We start from the raw sequence: 19,477 nt of genomic DNA on the forward strand, positions 1-19,477 counted from the left end.
CTTCATCACCAACACACATTGGGAAAAGAGTCTATTTAACTGTCAAAATACTCATTATAACATCAAATTTTAAAAAGTGATGAGGAAATTTAAAAAACTACTACACAGATTTTTAAAATTTAAATAAAATTGCTTTATTCAAAATGACAAAGAAATTATGGTAAGGTGTTTTGATCAGGACATGAAATGGTTTTATTATATTGAAATATTTGTTATAAAAATATAAAGTATTAATGTGTATATATGTTTGCTGTTCTGTTAGATTTGTCTAAATTACAAGTAGCTTTGTTGCTTACTATCATGGAACTGCTGCCAATTACAGATCCTTTCTCAGCATGTAAAAGGACCAAAGAAAATGCAATTTTGATAGACTCTGAACCCATTTATTATCACAACATTTAAAAATAGGATAGCTATATTCTTTTCTAGTTGGTTCTAATATTTAGATGCTATATAATCATATTTCCCATTTATTTTGACGCTTCACAGTTTTCTAAGAATTTTCATGACCAAATATAAATCTGAACCACCAATTTACTGTTAAGAACATGGGGATTTGCTCAGGTCTTCTGAATAAGTTAAGTGCTTTCTTCTCAACAGAGTATTAAAATATCTCTGAACTGAAGATTTTTTATCTCTCACTAAGGAAAAAAGTGATTTAAAGATTTTCTGAGATAATGAAAGAAAATGAGGCAACAGGCTATTTTGAAGTTATTGTTTTGTTAGGGGGAAAAAAAAATTCCCTCCAGAATTACTATGATTTCTCCACAGTCTGAAAATTCAATTGGGTTTAAATCTGCCAGAGAAACTAGTTTCAAAATTATTTTCAAAGGTGAGAAAGGCGTAAAATAGAAACGACAGGGGTACGTATGATGTGATAAATTTGAGTTTAGAATACAGAAATACAGGGCTACAGAGACTTGTTTAAAGCAGTTCATAGAAAACAGGTTAGGGATGCTGTCCGACCAAAAGTTTATGCCCCGTTAAGTATGACATGGCTGCTGCAAATACTACCACAACATTAGTTTGTAGTGACAGAAATGTTCAAGCTAAAACATTTACATCCTACTACTTTTGAGTTAGTGAAACCACATCTGCAGTGTTAATTTGCATTCACATCACTGTCAAATGGTCTCAGAGCTCCTGTGTAACAACAGGGTAGGAACCATGCTGTCAAGTTCAGGATGAACAAGATCAGAAGAACCTTGGCAGATTTAGCTCAAAAGGCAAGACACGCTTGATTAAATATATTGTATTCTGAACATGTGAGAAATCTTTTTAGTTTAAGGCTGATAACTTCTAGATTAACTAAAGCTTTAGAGATGGCTATACCTATAGTAAGAATAAAACAGGAGAAATACTAAGGATTTTTTTTTTCCTCACTGTATTATACTTTAAGCAATTTAAATTTTGACATTTTAAAAGAAAGATTATGAATGTAATGGTTTTGAAGTACATATGAAAACTTTAGCTTTTCCCTATAAAGATTTCATTTTTCACAAGGAATTCCGGAATGTCTGTATTTCTAAAAGGCAAACTTTCTTCTCCTACAATTCACATAAATTTGCAACAGTTTGTAGCAAAGTAAACTTCGTCATGAAGAACTTGTTCTGTTTAGAGAAAAATGCAAGCATGATAGGTTATTCATCAGGATAGTCTAATATTTTCCTCTGTGCTAATAAATCCTTTACCAAAGCAAGGAGACAACTTTAAATGTCTACATACTAAGTACCCACAATGCCTGGCCAGTACACCAAGTAAAAATTGCTTATGCAACTCTTACCTTGGCTGAAGAACAAAAATCAAGACAACAAATTCTAACCCCTAAAAGTGCACTTAAATAAACTCTAAAGAGACTATCCATATAGGTTTTAGAAGTTGTACTTTGGGTAAGATCCAACAAGCACTTAACAACAACAACAACTATTTTTCTCATCTATTAAGTATTTCATTTAAAAAATCCTCAGTCTAATGGAAAGGATAGTTTATTACCTGATCAAACTATTTACAAGTAACAGGACTTTGTGAATGTGGTTTTGAGAGAGAAATTTTTAGTGATGCAATAAAGCACTTGATTTTTAAAAATCCAAATTATGATAAAGTAGACTCAACTGGGTAAGTCTTGTAGAGTGAAGAACTCCCCATATCCAATGCTGGAGAACAAGAAGCAGCAGCTCCAACTACACTTTTAGTAGATGAAATTTGCTGATATAGTTCTTTCTATGCAACAGAGAAAAGAGCTTCTTTGTGGGAACTGCATCACGTTTCCCTACACCATCCCATAGCACCCTAGAAGGGCACAGAAAAGATTGTAGCTTACTATTAAAGGCCAGTAATCATCTTGTTTTTTTTTTCCATACCTTGATTTTAAATTATTAACCAATGATCAGCAAATATGCTTTGATCATTAACTCAGAAAAATATCAGAAGTAAATAAAATCAGCAACTAAGGCAATTAATTTTAATGAGATCCTACTGCTAATCTTAACCTATCAGAAATACTTTGAACAGATGTAACTCATTTTGAAAGTTGTGTAACATTGCAAAGTATGGATATACCATAATTCATTTCAATTATTCCCTAATTTTAGGAACTCCATTTGTTTCCATGGTTTTGCCACTATAAATATCATACTATGAACAGTTTTATATTTTTTTTTTTAAAGGGAAGTATTCTGAACAGTTCTGAGTCTCCAAACTACTTAAAAATATACAAACTTTTAAAGGAAGTTGAACACAATTTCCCCCACCCCAATCCGCCAACAACATGCAAAATGTGGGCGATCACAATTACAAAAACCATTTTAATATGTACTGGCCACTAGACAGTATTTTTTTTTTTTGCATGAATTCTGGCAAGTATTTTATTGAAAGTAGCAAATTGGGGAAATATGTAGACTTATATGATCTGTTTAATCAAAGTACCTGTCCTTTCCCTTGCTGATGTTATTTCTACCCCAAAAGGAGATTTTAAAAGCTGGCCTTATCATTTAAAACATTTCATCACAGTATGGGATATCATTTCATTTTATTTATGATTAAAAAGAAAATGGGCTAGGAAAGGAGTTTTTATGCTGATGCAATTAAGCAGCTGACTTTTTTTAGTATATCAAATTTGTGTATAGGAGTAACTAAAACCACTTTTTCAATTTCTGTGATTATATAAACAATTACCTGTTATCAGGCAAAAAAGACACTGGTCATATAGTATACCATACCCCCGTTTAATTTATAATGATATGACAGAATAAAATTCCCTACTTGGGGGTGGGGGAAATCAATGAAAAACAGTACATAGTCCACTTATGTGCCATTACAGAAAACCTGGGGGTTCTCTCCTACCACTAGTTGCCATCACTTTCTAGGCATGATACAAAAATAAGTTCAGATATTTTGTACAATTGAGATAAAATACGAATAAATATATTCAACAAACATTACCTTTGGTTTAGAATGGAAGGTTGTTCTATGTTCCATCCACCTCCATTTCCAGTAAGCATGGTAACTTGTTTGGTCAATTTATTTGAAATGTCTTCACATTTGTTCATAAGCCTTATAACTACATCTCTTTCTTGGATCAGTGTTTTACAGTGCCATATCAAATCTTCTGATAAGCCATTAGTTTTGGACATCTTTGTGAACTATGGCATAAAAAGAAAAATAATAGGATAGTTCAGATCTAGGAAAGAGAAAGGCAATCCTGATTTCTTTATGAGGAAAACAAGTTTGCTAATTTAAACTTTTACTTAATGAGCTTATAGTCAACTAAGAGAATCTGATTCTTCATGTCTATATTTGAGTTGCTACATGTTTCACTTTTATATTCTACTGTCACACATCAAACTCATTATGTTAAAGTAAAATATATTTTACCTCAAAAAATGCATAATCCCAAACTTGTTACTTTAACCCTGGCAGCTATTCTCTTATAAGAGAAACATCAACAAGTAATTGTTACTATCTCCTATCAAGTTTTTAAAAACATTTCAAAATCTTAAATTCACTTTTCCCTAATACCAAAGGTAATAGTATCAAATGTAGACACTGCAAATCTGATCTCTCCCCTCTATTTGTCATTTCCTATGACTATTACGTATTACGGTTAATCTTCTTAAAAGATATTTTTCCACATCTATCATCAAAGTGTAGCCCCTCAAGTTTTCAAAACTCTAATTATTTGTCACTTGATACTTTACTTCTAAACAGAGACTATTACATGGAGAGATATCACATGAATCAAAAGTTAACTATGACCAATTCAATAAATAGATAAGGTTTTTAAAAACCAATTTCAACATAATACTATAAATGGTTCTCTGTGAAAACTCACAGAACTTCTTTCAAAATATAGTTGTATTTATTTTTCAAAAGGAGGCACTGAATACTTCATATGTAAAAGCTGTATCAGAACTAGAATTTTTCAGATAGATAGCTGAAAATATATATTCTACAAAACATGACAAAAAATATTTTTAGTGGAAAGGATGAGAAAGCCCAAAATCTATTTGAAATACTTGGGGCAAAAATGAAAATCCCATAAGCCAGAACTAAATCTAGGAAACTAAAATAAAACCATCTATTAGGAAAATACCACACATGATTTTTATTTATGTCATCCTATTTAGCATATTTTTCCAAGTTATAACAAGAATCACATTAACAACTGTAAGTAATCACTGTGATCACAGTATTTCTAAGTTCAGCAAAAAGCTCAAGCAACAGTAATTAGTGCTTTTGGGATGTACTAAGATAATTAAATAAAATACAGCTTATAGCAATATACATTTTCCATATTTATCCTAGAATAACTTGGAAATATACAAAATATCCAATCTATTCTTAGCACGTCAAAAATGGCACTGTAAAATACTAAGTTTATTTGCATACTACTCTGTATTTTTCACGGGACAAAATTCATAATCACAATATGATCTCCTACTCCCTCTACTTTGTGCTTTTCAGGGGAAAGATCTATTAATAAGCAGCAGTATAGATAACAATCAGTGTCTTAAGGAGGTTCTATTAGAACTTTTGGCTAAAATACTTTTATTTTTAAATGCCACCAAAAATTATAGGCCATAAACCAATCTCATGCTGATTATAGTATGTGAGTGTAATATATGTAAATGTGAGAGAAACCCAACAAATTAATCAAGAAATAAGGAATGAACATACATTAGGTGCTAGGAACTATTAGATACCTTTTATTCAGTAACTCATCAAATCCTCATAACAACTACCAAGATTAGTCTACCAAATCTAGATGAAAAAACTAAGGTTCAATTTCCAACATCACAAAGCTGGGTAAGAGAAAAAGTCCATGCTTTTTTCACTGTGTAACTAGTATCTCCCTAAATAAAATAATTTAAGACCTTAAAAGTTCAAAGTAACTTTTTTTTTCTGTAACCAACTACCATTTATTAAGTTCTTTTTTTTTTTTTTAACAGAAATTACTCTAACTGTTGAATTATCTGGGAGATAGACACAGCCCCTGTCCTTGTGGTCTATGAACATTGGGAAACACAAGTAACAATTTCAAGCATAACCTCTGGTATAAACAAGGGAAACAACAAAAGTTCATGGGCACTCATCACAAAAAGACTAATAAAATCTAAGACCTAGTAATTCCTTATGGAGTAAGAAGCCAGAAATAATGAAAGACCTGTTTTAATGGAAAGATAAATTCACATGTCAGAACCTAGAGAAGCAACAGACAAGTCTCAACAGGAAGGCAGTAAGGGTATGAATCATTTTGATGCGTTCTAAACTGAACTTATGGGCATTAAAAAGCTACTGAAGGGTTTTAGAGAGTTCCTGTTTAGAAAGAACTCTATAAAAGTAACATGAAGAAGGCTTGAGAGCAAAAAACTATTAAGAAGGCTTTGAGTTGAGAGACAATAGTGGCCCGTGTTGGACATGGAGAAACTGATAGATTCATGATCTTTAGGAGGTAGAACCCATTAAGTGTGGGGAGATGAATGAAGAGTTAAGCCTGACTCACAGACTTCTGGCTTCAATGCTAACAGATTAGTGGTACCCTCTATTGAGACTAAAATTTACCAAAATGGCAAGGGAAGTCTGTTTCTGGATATATTAAATTTGGGGTAGCTACCAAATTTTGGAGAGCCAGTGGTTAGTTAAATAGAGATCTATATCTTAGGGAAGAGATGTAAGCTGCAGAAAAAGATGCCACACAGGTGACTATCAAAGTCAAAGATGCTGATGAGATTACCTAAGGAAAAGCATATGAAATTGGAGAATAGAAGACTGAGAGCAAAACCTTGAAGAACATCAACATTTAGAAGCATTTAAAAATAGACAGAAAGAGCAAGAAGAAATGTAGGATGTGGTATCAGAGAAGCCAAGGAAGAAATAATTTCAAAAAGTAAAGTGTAAGTTTTAACTGCCAAAAAACAATAAACTGGCCAGGTGTGGTGGCTCACACCTATAATCCCAGCATGTTGGGAGGCCAAGGCAAGAGCATCGTTTGAGCCCAGGATTTCAAGACCAGCCTGGGCAACATGGCAGAATTCCATCTCTACCAAAAATACAAAAAATTAGCCGGTATGGTGGCACGTGCCTGTGGTCCCAGCTACTCAGGAGGCTGAGGTGGGACGATGGCTTGAGCCTGGGAGTCAGAGGTTGCAGTGAGCCAAGACGCCACTGCACTCCAGCCTGGGTGATAGAGGGAGACCCCGTCTCAAAAACAAACAAACAAACAAACAAACTTAATCTTTCACCAATTATAATGAATTTATATAAAATACACCACATGGTAAATAACTTCTATAGTATTTCTCATGGACAGTTCTGAGTAATTAAATATGTAACTGTTCACAGTGGTTATAAATGTATGATTTTATTCACTAATAGTTATGCTTTGAAGAGATATGTGCTAGAAGCACATGGAGAGGTAAATATTCATCTAATAACATATTCACAATTTGGTAGAAATCTAAAGACGTTAGTGTATTGTTGAAGGTTAGTGCCTAAGCATAGTATGAGTTTAGTGATAACAGTCAATATTTTCTGAGAAATAAAAAGTAAAATGTGTACTGTGAAGATTCCTAACATGTAAGTCACATAACCATTATTAAGAAAACCAATGTTAGATTATACTAAGTGAATATATTCAAAGTGAAGCTGAAGCACACTGAATCCTTATAAAGCAATTACAGGCTTAATTTTTTTTTTTCACTTAAAAAAGAATATGGTACTATTCAAATATTTTCAAAAGCTGTGTTATATAAGAGGTAACTGAAAAAATTAGCATATTGTGATCTAATCTGTCATTATCATATTTTCTGCCATTGAACAGTTCAGCTTTTTGAAATGTCAAATTTCCTTCATAGCTGAAACTTCCTAATATAAAAAAATTACAGCAGACATAAATCACAAATTCACTTAAGCTGTCCCAATTTACACATTTAAGTTTGATGTCTTTTTATTTATAAAAAAATTTTTCTTCCTTTTACTTATTTTTTAAGAGCATAAATTATATGGTCATTTGGAAGCCACAAGAAAGGGTTAAAAGGTGGGGGTGACCATTATTTTGAGAGCTGGAAAATTAAAGGAAAGAATAAACATTTATTCTGAATTTTCTATATGAACGGCAACATTTAGAGTGGTAGATATAAGGAAGTTCTTTTATAGATAGTTCCTTAAGAAGCAGCAATAACAGTATTAAAATATTATTTTTGCAGGCCAGCATAGTGGCTCACGCCTGTAATCCCAGCACATTTGGGGCGGAGGTGGGTGGATCACTTGAGGCCCCAGGAGTTCAAGTCTAACACAGTGGAACCCTGTCTCCACTAAAAATACAAAAATTAACTGGGCGTGCTGGTGCACGCCTGTAATCCCAGCTATTTGGGAGGCTGAGGCACAAGAATTTCTTGAACCCGGGAGGCAGAGGTTGCAGTGAGCCAAGATCACGCCACTGCACTCCAGCCTGAGCGACAGAGCGAGAGACTGTCTCAAAATAATAAAAAGTATTAATTTCGCAATGGCTAATGAATTATGGATCCAGACATGTAGCATCAACAGATGCTAATGTTACAAAAAGTAACAATCAGATATTACTGTCTTGTGATGAAAGAACACATCACTAACTATGTAATAATATTGGTGGGTGCATTTAAGCTTCTAATGATCATTTTACAGAAAGTACTAGTCCAGTGGAACATGTTAAACTACACTGAGGAGGTATAATCAGAAAAGTTTAGACAGGAGAGTTATAGAACAAATGACCCAGTTTCTTTACCAAAAACTGGAAAAAGAGAAGGGGAGAGAGAGAGGGATGAGGAATCTACAGATTAAAAGACCTAACAAGCAATCTCAGTAAGTGGACCTTACTTGGATCCTAATTCAAACTAACAAACTATAAAACAAATGAACAAATACTATGGCATTTATGAGACAACTGGAAATCTGAACTCTGAATATTTTGATATTAAGAAATTATTGATGGTTTTTATTAGATATAAGAATGTTATGGTTTCTTCAGGAGATACATATTTAAAATCATAAGGATAAAATGATGTCTGAGATGTGCTTCAAAACAATATGATGGAAGTGGACAAGGGTATGGAAGAAACACATGGGGGTTCATTATAACACTGTGTGCTTAAATTTCTTGTAATAACAAAATGGGGAAGGCAATGAAGGGGAGTACAAGGTCATTCTTACTTCAGGATGTTTAACAGTCAAGGGTTGGTTATGAGATTTTTAACTGAACTTCACTTTTTGGTTATTTTGAAGTTGAAATTTCAGAACAACTCCTTAGGACCCCCTAACACTCCCTACCTCTCCCCTCCCACACAAGTAAACCAACTTTAGAGATGATCAAAATGACTGTTGCTGATTTAGAATTTAGATCTATCTAATAACAATCCACTAACCACAAATGTAAAACAGCAGCAGACAGTTTTTTAAAGGAAAAAGAGTTTAATTGAATGAATTTACTGTGATTAGATTCTGCTGTGCCAGTAAACCCAAATATCACAGGTTTAAATAAAAGAAAGTTATTAATCTCTCATGTAAATAAAAATCTGAGGAACTGATTCAGATTTGGTATGATGGTTCCAAAATCAAGGATTCTTCTAACTCTGTTGCTTCAATAACCTCAACATCCACCATCATACTGACCCTTCTACCGGCAGGAAGAAACAACGCTTTCCAAAAGTTGTAACATACCACTGCTCACATCCCATTGGAATGAACTTTGTTAAACTATCACAAAGGAGGCTAAAACAGTTAGTCTTAATATATTGTGGGTAATGTGCCCATAAGCCCAGCCATAAATCTGATTTAAAAAGCTATAGGGTAGGCATGGATATTTAACAACAACAAAAAAAGAAGAATGGTTTGATTTTAGAAAGTTTGATTCAATACAGCTAGAACTTAGTGGACAAACAGAAAACAACAAATAGTTTCTTAGCATTTCATTAATAATATACACAACACTTGCAATGCAAATTATTGTAAATATCTGCAAGCTAATGTTTTTAAAGAGCCAGGCAACTGATGGCATTTAATTTTTAGACTTTCCCATAGGTAGGCACTATAATTACACCCCACTTACAGGTATTTGCTTACAGATATGTAAGCTGTTAGAAAATGACAGACATGAATTCAAAATCAGGTCATCTAGCTTCACTATGTTATTCATCTATAACCTAGTATGCACTTAAAAAACCAATGGAATAAAAAAAGTGGCATGCACTGAATTCAGAAACAAGAGACTCAAAATGAGAGAGACAAAAGGATTCTCCAGGATGACAGGAAAATGAAATGCTAAGGCCACTTCCAAATCAGTGCAGGTGATAAGATTCCTGATTTTCTAAAAAAGATGAAACTGACAGATTACCAGAAGTGTCTAAAATCTGACAGGCCCAGGTAATCCCAGCACTCTGGGAGGTGGAGGTGAGCGGATCACTTGAAGTCAGGAGTTCAAGACCAGCCCGGCCAACATGATGAAACTCCGTCTCTACTAAAAATACAAAAATTAACCGGGCATGGTGGTAGACGCCTGTAATCCCAACTACTCAGGAGGGTGAGGCAGGAGAATCGCTTGAACCTGGGAGGCAGAGATTGCAGTGAGCTGAGATCGCATCACTGCACTCCAGCCTGGGTGACATGGCGAGACTGACTGAAAAAAGAAAAAAAAAAAATCTGACGGGAAATTTAGGCAACTGGAAAAGACTTTAGAGTTGACATAATGACAAGTATATAGGAACATAAAGAGAAAAACTGAGACAAATAACAACTAGAAAAAAAATGAGAAAAAAATTTAAAAAAAATCATGTAGTATACTATACTACATGGTTCATCTATGAAAGGCATTTGCATAGCAGACACTAAAAATGATCTTCACAATTACCATATTAACATATATTAATAGAACTGGGGAACAGAAAATGGGCATGTGAAGTGAGGTAGATAGCGAAAGCTAAATCCTATTGTCTATAACATTAAGTTGATAGATAAGACCTACAAATGACAAAAAGTGCATTATAATTATATTACATAAAGATATGGAGGTGATCAGAACAATTAGACAAAAAGTCATGAAAGACGTTATCTGCAGCACAGGCAACAGGCTGGGGAAAAGGGTGGATATAGATTTTTTTTTTGGGGGGGGGGAACAAGCCTATAGAATTATTTGTTAATCTAAGTATATGTGTAAATAATAAAAGTATAAACATTAACAGAAAGTAAAGAAACAATTTGGGGAGGGGGAAAGAGGGGCTCTCACTTAAGGAAAGATGTAAGAACACTCTACTGTCACCATGTTACTGTTTTCTGAACACAAAAATCACTTAATCCTGTAAGTTACTTAACTCTCCCTCAAAAAAGATTTAAGAAATACGAAGTACCCTATAAATGTGGGATTAGTAAATCTGAAGTTATTGAAAAGCACAGAAAAGATGATCCTGCTTACATAGTATGAAGTATACAAATGTATACATAAATAGATGATGCTCAAAACATCTTAAATGGTGGGTATCTTTGGTAGAATTTGGGGTAAACTTTGCTTTTTCATTTCTGCACATCCTGTTTCAATTTTAGGTAAAACAAATCATTTTCAAAAAATGATAAATCTTTTTTCAGGAGGAAGAAAGTAAAAAAGCTAATTGCTACTTCCTGAATAATTACATGAAAAAAACTCATCAATATGGCCCCAATCATTAAAAACTCAAGTGACTACACAAAGGACTTTTTTCTTTAAAAATAGTCAGCATCTGAAGTATCACTCTCTTGCCACAGTGTGTCACTCTTACTGTACAGATATTTTTGAATTTCCATAGGAAGGAGGAAACTGTTTAAAAGCAGATTTAATTTTCAAATTATTAAATCTCCACTTACCAAAAGACAGCCCTGAGGACAGAGTCCCAAGCTTATTCATTATTATAAATACCTGGCAGCAGCCTACAAAGTACTCAAAATGTACTTGTAGTTTTTTTTAATACAAACTTATCAAACTTATACAAATTAAAACAAAGCCTGAATATATAGTAATCTTACAAATAAATTCACTGGTGCCACCTTATTCAGAAGGAAGAAATACGTATTACCATGCTTTAAGTGGCCAATTTAGGCCGGGTATTTCGCAGAAATCACCAGTTAAACAAAGCAAAGGGCCAGATACAGTGGCTCACGCCTGTAACCCCGGCACTTGGAGAGGCCACAACAGGTGGATCACCTGAGGTCAGCAGTTCCAGCCCAGCCTGGCCAACATGGTGAAACTCCATCTCTACTAAAAATACAAAAATTGGCCAGGTGTGGTGGCGGGCACCTGTAATCCCAGCTACTAGGGAGGCTGAGGGAGGAGAATCGCTTGAACCCAGGAGGTGGAGGTTGCAGTGAGCTGAGATCATGCCGTTGCACTCCAGCCTAAGTGACAAGAGCGAAACTCCGTCTCAAAACAAAACAAAACAAAAACCAAAAAAGAAAATCTGCAGTCTAGTAGATGAGAGTAACACAATGAGGAGCATAGTGTGTGACATGGACTAAACCTGAGTTGCTTGGTTATCAGCCAAAGAAAACTGGATCTACACTGATCTAAATGTTAACAAAGTAGATACATATATGAAAGTTTTCAGGTTGAGTTACTGATGCATGTTGCATTGGCCAGCATAAAAACATTACTACTCTGATTAACATATAAAGATGCAACAGAGTAATATTTTTCACAGACATAATTAATATCCCCTCTCTACTGTGTGCAAGGCTAGACAAAAATCCAGTAAGTGGATGAACTGATGCCATCAAATGTGTGAAATGTGGCAAAAAATTCCAATTTTACCACAATAACAGTACAAGTTTTTAAACTAATGACATTTTTGGCTTGCTATATTTCTGAAGCCTACTTGATTTAATGATAAGGTTTTCTCACAATAGGCACCTACATTACTGCTATTATGCAGAAAAACTGTAAGTAAAATGGAAAAAATTATGAAGAAAAATTTAAAAACAATATTTAAATTTTGACTCATAGAAGAAATGATTATAAAGCTGAAGCATAAATATCCTCTTAGGTAATATCCTTTAAAAAAACATCAAATTTTCCTCATGTAAAATGAGGGTGACTAAAATATCTTAAGAGTATTTTAATTTCAAAAAGCATAATTATCTGACAAGTCATAGTAGTATAGAAAGGTAGTAACCTCTAGATTTAAACTTACTGTAATTAGATTACCAAGTGATATTAGTAAGTATATTATACTTACATTTTATATATCATATCTACTACACTTATATTACATTTATATGTCTACTACCTTGAAAACAACCCAATGATCTACAACTTTTCAAATGTTTTAAAAGGCACAATATAATTTTCACATTCAAATTACTTTTATAATAAGACAATGAAATACTAATGATTACATTTAATCATTTAATAATCACCAATGTTAAAGAAACCTCACTTTTAACAAAAATTACTATTGTATATATGTACTTTATTCATGGGCTCAAGTATGCATTTTTTAATGAAATATTTATGAACTTTACAGTTTGTAAATAGAAATTCCCCAATTCTTAAGACTAAATAAAATTAAACAATGATTTCAAGAAAGAGCAGACTAGTTGTTAGCAAGTTGTTCTTAATATATTTAATACCTTGTAATTTTCATTAAAATATGACAGCAATATGATTAAAACCTCAACTAATTCTCATAGAAATTTCTAAATATGGCAGCTATCAACACAAAACAATTTTTTTGGCTTTTGTTTCCTTTTGAAGTTGTTTAGAGGTACATTATCAAACCTCACTGATTGACAGGGAAGAAGCAAATTATATAGCTTTTAACTAAAAAATATGCATAATATTGACTTTTGATAATTTTATTAAGATATTAAATCTGCTCTAGGGTGGGGTTTGGACTAAAAAAGTACTCTATAAATAAGTCACATTTAAAATTCTAAAGATTTTTAAAGTAGAAGCTCAAAGTTCTAAGCAAATTAAAATTTAAAGCATATATATATTTACTTGCTAATTTACACTATTAATTTGAAAAAGCTCATTCACCTACTTTGCTAAGGACAGCAAAGCACTGTATTCACCGAACTCAAGTAGAAAGTTTACTTTTCAGATATGTTTAGACTGTTACATAAAATATTTCACATTTGGACGGATGGTTAGAACAAACAATATAGTCTTTATGTTCAACTTTTAGAAAGGGGCAAGATGTTAGGAGGTTTAAGTTAGTAATGCATAATCTCCAAATTCATGTCAAGACTAATTTAAACTCTGCTGATTAATTAGTAGGGGAAATATGCTTTCTACATGTTAAGTTGCTGAATATTTTTTAAAAGCATCTGGCACATATACCTCTGGTAAAATTGTATAATTTACTTTTACTATAAGATACTCGGGCAAGTATTTACAGCAACTAAACAAACTAGTGCAGATAATTGCATATCTTATTAAATAAATTAGAATCAACAAGCCTGAGCAATCCAACTCTGCAACAACATAAGAGACCATTAAGGATTAAAAGAAAGAAGAAAAGGAAGAAAAGAAGAACAAGAAAGCCCTTCAGCAAATACTTTAACAAATAAATCACTCAGGCAAAGCCAAACAAGTTTTGAAAGGGCCTGCTTTGACAGATGTTCTCTGGAAAAGCAAAGGCTTCAGGCAAAACGAATGGTTTTATTATTATTTTTTAAAGCAATGGAATATTATTAATGTTGTTTCTGTATTTTTCAAATATTTTAATTAAAAAAAAATGCATTTACAACCATTGTTCAGGGACTGTCCCCTACCGCCACTTCAAGACACTTATCAGGGCATTTAATGCTCATTTAGATTTGTTACAAGTATAAAATTAATCACAAAAGCAACTTTGCTCCCTAACTTAGGGAATAAAACTTCCTAAAAAATTTTATAAAGCATCAAGAGTCGCTGCATCTTTTAAAGCTGTAAAAAATCATCCATATTGCTTTTACAACAGGCCTATATACAATTCCTGCTATAAAAGCCCACGTGAGGGTTGAAGCAAAATTTAAGAGTTCTTATATTTATCTGTATGAATAAGATTTGATGACTGTTGGCATTCATAAAACTCAAAATGCAGGTATTCTGTATAAAACCTGTTTATAGAAAGTCAAATTCCAGAAAATGATTATGCAAAGTGTACTTACCAGTGCTTATGCCTTCCCTTCACCTAACGCTTGAATTCTAGGCTTCCAGAAATTAGAAATCTATCTTTCCAATTAAAAACGCTGCAGCCTGCTACACTCCATAAAATGGCCGCGTTGTTTAACCAACAAAAACATGTTAGAGACTGAGCTGTTACTTTTATGAGAAAAAAAGAAAACAAACAATTGCTTCTTTTGTGGTGAAGCATAAAACACTTAGGCTGGCATTTTGAATCATGGAGCTCCCCTGGCCGTTGCTATTGCTCTTCAAGTAGTTGTAGTAAAATTTCTGCCACATTCTTGCTTTCTGCATGGTGTCTCAGCAGCAACAGATCAGAACAGGCTAGCAAACAACTCCTTCCTAAATGTAAGCTCTAATTTCTTCTTCTGCAGTGAAATGAACCAAGTTTCTATGCAAAAGAATGAGTGACAGTATTCCCAGCCAATCAGCTTGGGTTTTTTCAGGAAAATCACCCCTTAATTCATTCAAAATTAGGTCATATGACACTATTTGAAATACTATTGGCTTACAATGAAAGTAATGTTTGACTTTACACAGGATAAGGCCACCCATCTATGCTTCCCTGGGCTGAAGACAACTTGACTATAACCGGTACTGTGAATTAAATACACACACACATACAGGGGGAAAAAAAGAATAAAGCCTTACCAGAGCCTCCCAACTATTAAAGGGCCGGAGTTCTGTTATCTTCTGAGCCTTTTTCTGAGAACACTGAGGAATCAAAGTAAGTTCACCAATTGAAGCATCTTGAAGGAAGTGAAGAATTTTACCCTTATAGCCATCCTCCATCACTTCTTCACCACTACTATAGTCCTCATCTAGTGAACTACCGACATCAGAACCTGAATCATATTCAGAGTCTTCAACAACTCTCTTTGGATTAAATACATTTTTTTTACGTTTCTTGTTAAAGCCATTTTGTGCTTTCATTGAAAATTTCTGTTTTAGTTTTGTTTTAGTTGCATTTTTAGGGTAATTCTGACTTCTTGAAGAAACTTCTTTTCCATTTGGAACCTCACTTTGTGATGCATATTGCATATCTGTATATAAAAGACAAAAACAGTAACTAAATTAGAAATACATAAATATAAATATAGACTTCAAATAAAAACTTAGAACATTTACCTATTCTTTTTGAATACAGAAGAATTCAACCACAATTTATTGTAAAATTTGATACACTTCAAAAATAAGTAGAATTTGAAGTTAAAAAATTGTTTCAAAAGCAGGTGATAACTTGTTTTTAAAATGAATTAAATATAAATCTCTATTTTCTAACAAAGGTCCTGAGAACATAAATGGCAGCTGCATATCTGTATGATGTCTCAGATATTCCTAGCAGCCCCACTCAACTATGCCAACACTGAAGAATATAGCAGAACGATGCTTACACTACTATAAAGCTTACTAATAAAAAGTGTGTATGTTTCAACTATCCATAATTTTCCAATACTATTTTCAATATTCTAAGTTTCATTGTTACTTAAAAAATTATTCAAATAGGCTGGGCATGGTGGCTCACACCTGTAATCTCAGCACTTTGGGAGGCTGACGTGGGCAGATCACAAGGTCAGGAGTTCGAGACCAGCCTGACCAACATGGTGAAACCCTGTCTCCACTAAAAATATAAAAATTAGCCAGGCATGGTGGTGCATGCCTGTAATCCCAGCTACTCAGGAGGCTGAGGCAGGAGAATCGCTTGAACCCAGAAGGTGGAGGTTGCAGTGAGCCGAGATCATGCCATTGAACTCCAGCCTGGGTGACAGAGCAAGACTCCGTCTCAAAAAAAATAAAAAAATATTATTCAAATACAGTATTATCAAAAATCCCCACTACTTTATCACTGATTATCAGTTTACAGAACTCTAAGATGCCTGTGAATGAAGGTACACCATTATTTTATGTACCAGTGAGAAAACATGCACTGATCTATAATACAATACTTTATTCAGAAATTTTTACTTACTCAGAAAGCTATTAGACTTACACAGATTATCACACCTTTACTTTTGTGCATTTATAAAAAAATAAGCAAAATAAATTGGCTAAAGTATTCCTCAAATGTTTTCACATTCATAACATGGCTCTTCTGACTCATTTTTCAAACTCAGACTTGGTGGCTTTCTTTTTGCCACAGAATATCGTTTTCTGTGCCATCAACAGTATTGGTAGTATAGCCTTTCTTTTAAAACAATTTATTAAAAAAAAAAAAAAAAAAAAAAAACCAAACCAAAACACCTAAAGCTACCATGCTGGGCTTTTAAAGCTGGCTTTGCAATTATGAAGAGCTAGTCTACTTGATTCTTTCTTAGGTATGTTACTAAACATGTATGACTCAACTCCACCTTGCCACCTCTCCTCTAACATTTGGTTCCTAGAATTAAGAATGTTTCAAAATGTGTTCATGCTTATGATACCCTTAAGTTTTTGATGCTAGTGCTTTTGATATCTGTGCAAGTATAGGCTAAGACATCTACATTATAGTAATGACATGATATCACCAATCACAAGATCCATCCTGACAGTTGTTAAAAAGTTTATTTTACACTCAATAAAACATGGCAATTTAAAAGTAGCTTTAACTATCAAGAAAGACTGAACAAATAGAAAAAGATATTTATTGTTTTGTTTTACACTATGATAAAGAACAGGCAGGTCAAAACATTTAAAAACTGGTTGTTAAAGAATGTTTTTACATCATTACTTTCAACATCTTTTGCAATCCCACCCTCTGATTAACAGCTAATAGGTTTTCTTATATACCATTTTCTTATATACTAAAATATACACTATAATGAGAAGTATGTATTTTCTATGACCCAGAATAATTACCTTGGTCTTCTGCAAACACTTTTAGAGATTCTAAAGCTTCTGTGTACATCCATTCATGTTCCTTGAGTACTTCTCTAAGTTCCTAGAAATAAGTCATTTATCTTTTTGTTAAAAATCTCAAATTAGCAACTTGCAGAAAACGTCTATGCTCTTTTAAATATAAGTTAATCACCTGAAAACAGAGAATTCATATCTGATTATTTTGTACTTGTTTTTATGCTGCTTTACAAATGCTTTCTGTGTAATTTCACCTCCACAAATACACAATAGTCTTCAAAGAAAAGAAAATTTGACTTTTTTTTGCATTTCTAACTCTCACTATGAAGTACTGTGAACACAAGAGGATCAAGAAATGTTTTCTCAATTAAAAATGAAATTTCAATATGCAGCTAGGCTTTTACAAACTGCCAACTTCAAAACATGTAGTTTCAACATAGGTGAAGAACCAATATTGCAACAAGATTTTGCATTCAGCTCATCAGTATTTAGTAGATGTACTATCTGAACATATATACTCAAATAAATCAATGCAAGTGTAAATGTACTCTAAATGCTAAACAAATATGTGCTTCTGTATATGATCATGGGATTAAACAGAGGGCCTTTTAGCAACAGGATGCGTGGCATGAGTCTTTAATGACTCTGAAAATATTCTTACTATCTGGGAAGTAGTAGAAAGCTTATGAAGTATTAAGACACTGAAATGGAATACTTTTTAAATTATTATAAGAAATTTCAAGAATGAGAACATGAAAAAAACTAAGCAGTTACTCGATGGGGGCAGGGTTACAGATGACTTTCTAGATGACTTACATGTTATAAATGAGTTCACAATTTTTATTATGGTTTTTTTTAATGAGTTAGGGATACAGTATAGATACTATAGTAAACAAGGTAAATAAACAACACAAATAAACAGTATGAAAATACTTTATAACACTGATAAAAGGAGAACACTTAATTAGAAGAATGCAAAACTCACCCTAAGCTTTTATGTGGTTGAACTCTAACACTATTTTATAATAAAAACACTTAGTACACACTGATTAAATTTTCATACACGACTACTCACCTGTTTATCAAAATTGGGAAATTCCTTTTGCAATTTCAGTACAATGCTTTCCTGCTTTTCCCAATTACTGCTAGATTCTGCAGACTCATTTGATTCCTCTCCCTAATGGGGAGAAAAAAAAGAAAACAATTTAAGAGATATAATAACAATGGTCTTAAGGCAATTATCATTGTATTTTGACTTGATCTGAAAATTGTCATCAATCAGAAGAATCCAAAATGTTTCTTTTTGTTTCTGTGAACACTGACAAATTTAGTCTATAAGGATGAAAAATATTGCTGACTTAAGATCACTGAAAGACCCTGATTGCATATCCGGTAACTTAAACTTTATTCTCAGTGCTTAAAATGAGATAAATCTGCTAAAAAACTAGAATGATCCTCAAATTAACACAATATAATTCAAGTATACTGATGCCTTCTCCAAGACAATGGTAAATTTTAAAAGGATACAAATATCTCATCTATGTTCACTATTATATACCCACCTATAAATTTCAAATTCTGAGAAGAGTTTACTTTTACTTCACTCTTGATTCACAGAATGGCTTAAATATTAATTGCTCAGTCACAACATAAAACTGAAACAATGATAAAAGGAATTTAAGTGGAACTAAATAATGTATAAACCAAACAGATTAATATGAGAATTGTGGCTATAGTCTCACTTTTCCTTCTTCTCTGTCACTTAACTTCACTTGAAGAAACTGGTTAAAGTCCACATTTAAGCAAAATGAAAAGACTCCTTGTGTTCATGCATAGGAAAAATTCTAGTCAATCAAAAAGCATTTTTCTACTCTGCTTAGAACTGCACCACATGCTATACACACAAGATGGAGAAAAATACAATCTTCTTCTTCAACCTCCTTTATTATCCAACAACTGAATTGCTATTTTTCTCTTTCAATA

General features: G+C 33.1%; 1 protein-coding gene across 4 annotated transcripts in view; it reads right to left on the reverse strand.

Annotated features, from left to right (window-relative positions):
- SMARCAD1 (SWI/SNF-related, matrix-associated actin-dependent regulator of chromatin, subfamily a, containing DEAD/H box 1) overlaps nt 1-19,477 on the reverse strand; it is an 85,269-nt gene that overhangs the window by 22,873 nt on the left and 42,919 nt on the right. For all 4 annotated transcript variants that reach the window (XM_055296988.2, XM_063611160.1, XM_055296989.2 and 1 more), the window contains exons 7-10: nt 18,570-18,671; nt 17,498-17,579; nt 15,314-15,705; nt 3,442-3,641 (exon numbers count right to left, since the gene is read on the reverse strand). In XM_055296988.2, the coding sequence (XP_055152963.1) occupies nt 3,442-3,641; nt 15,314-15,705; nt 17,498-17,579; nt 18,570-18,671 (776 nt within the window). The remainder of the gene's footprint in view (nt 1-3,441; nt 3,642-15,313; nt 15,706-17,497; nt 17,580-18,569; nt 18,672-19,477) is intronic.

This window comes from Symphalangus syndactylus, chromosome 10, assembly GCF_028878055.3.
Source record: "Symphalangus syndactylus isolate Jambi chromosome 10, NHGRI_mSymSyn1-v2.1_pri, whole genome shotgun sequence".
NCBI classification, from domain to species: Eukaryota; Metazoa; Chordata; class Mammalia; order Primates; family Hylobatidae; genus Symphalangus; species Symphalangus syndactylus.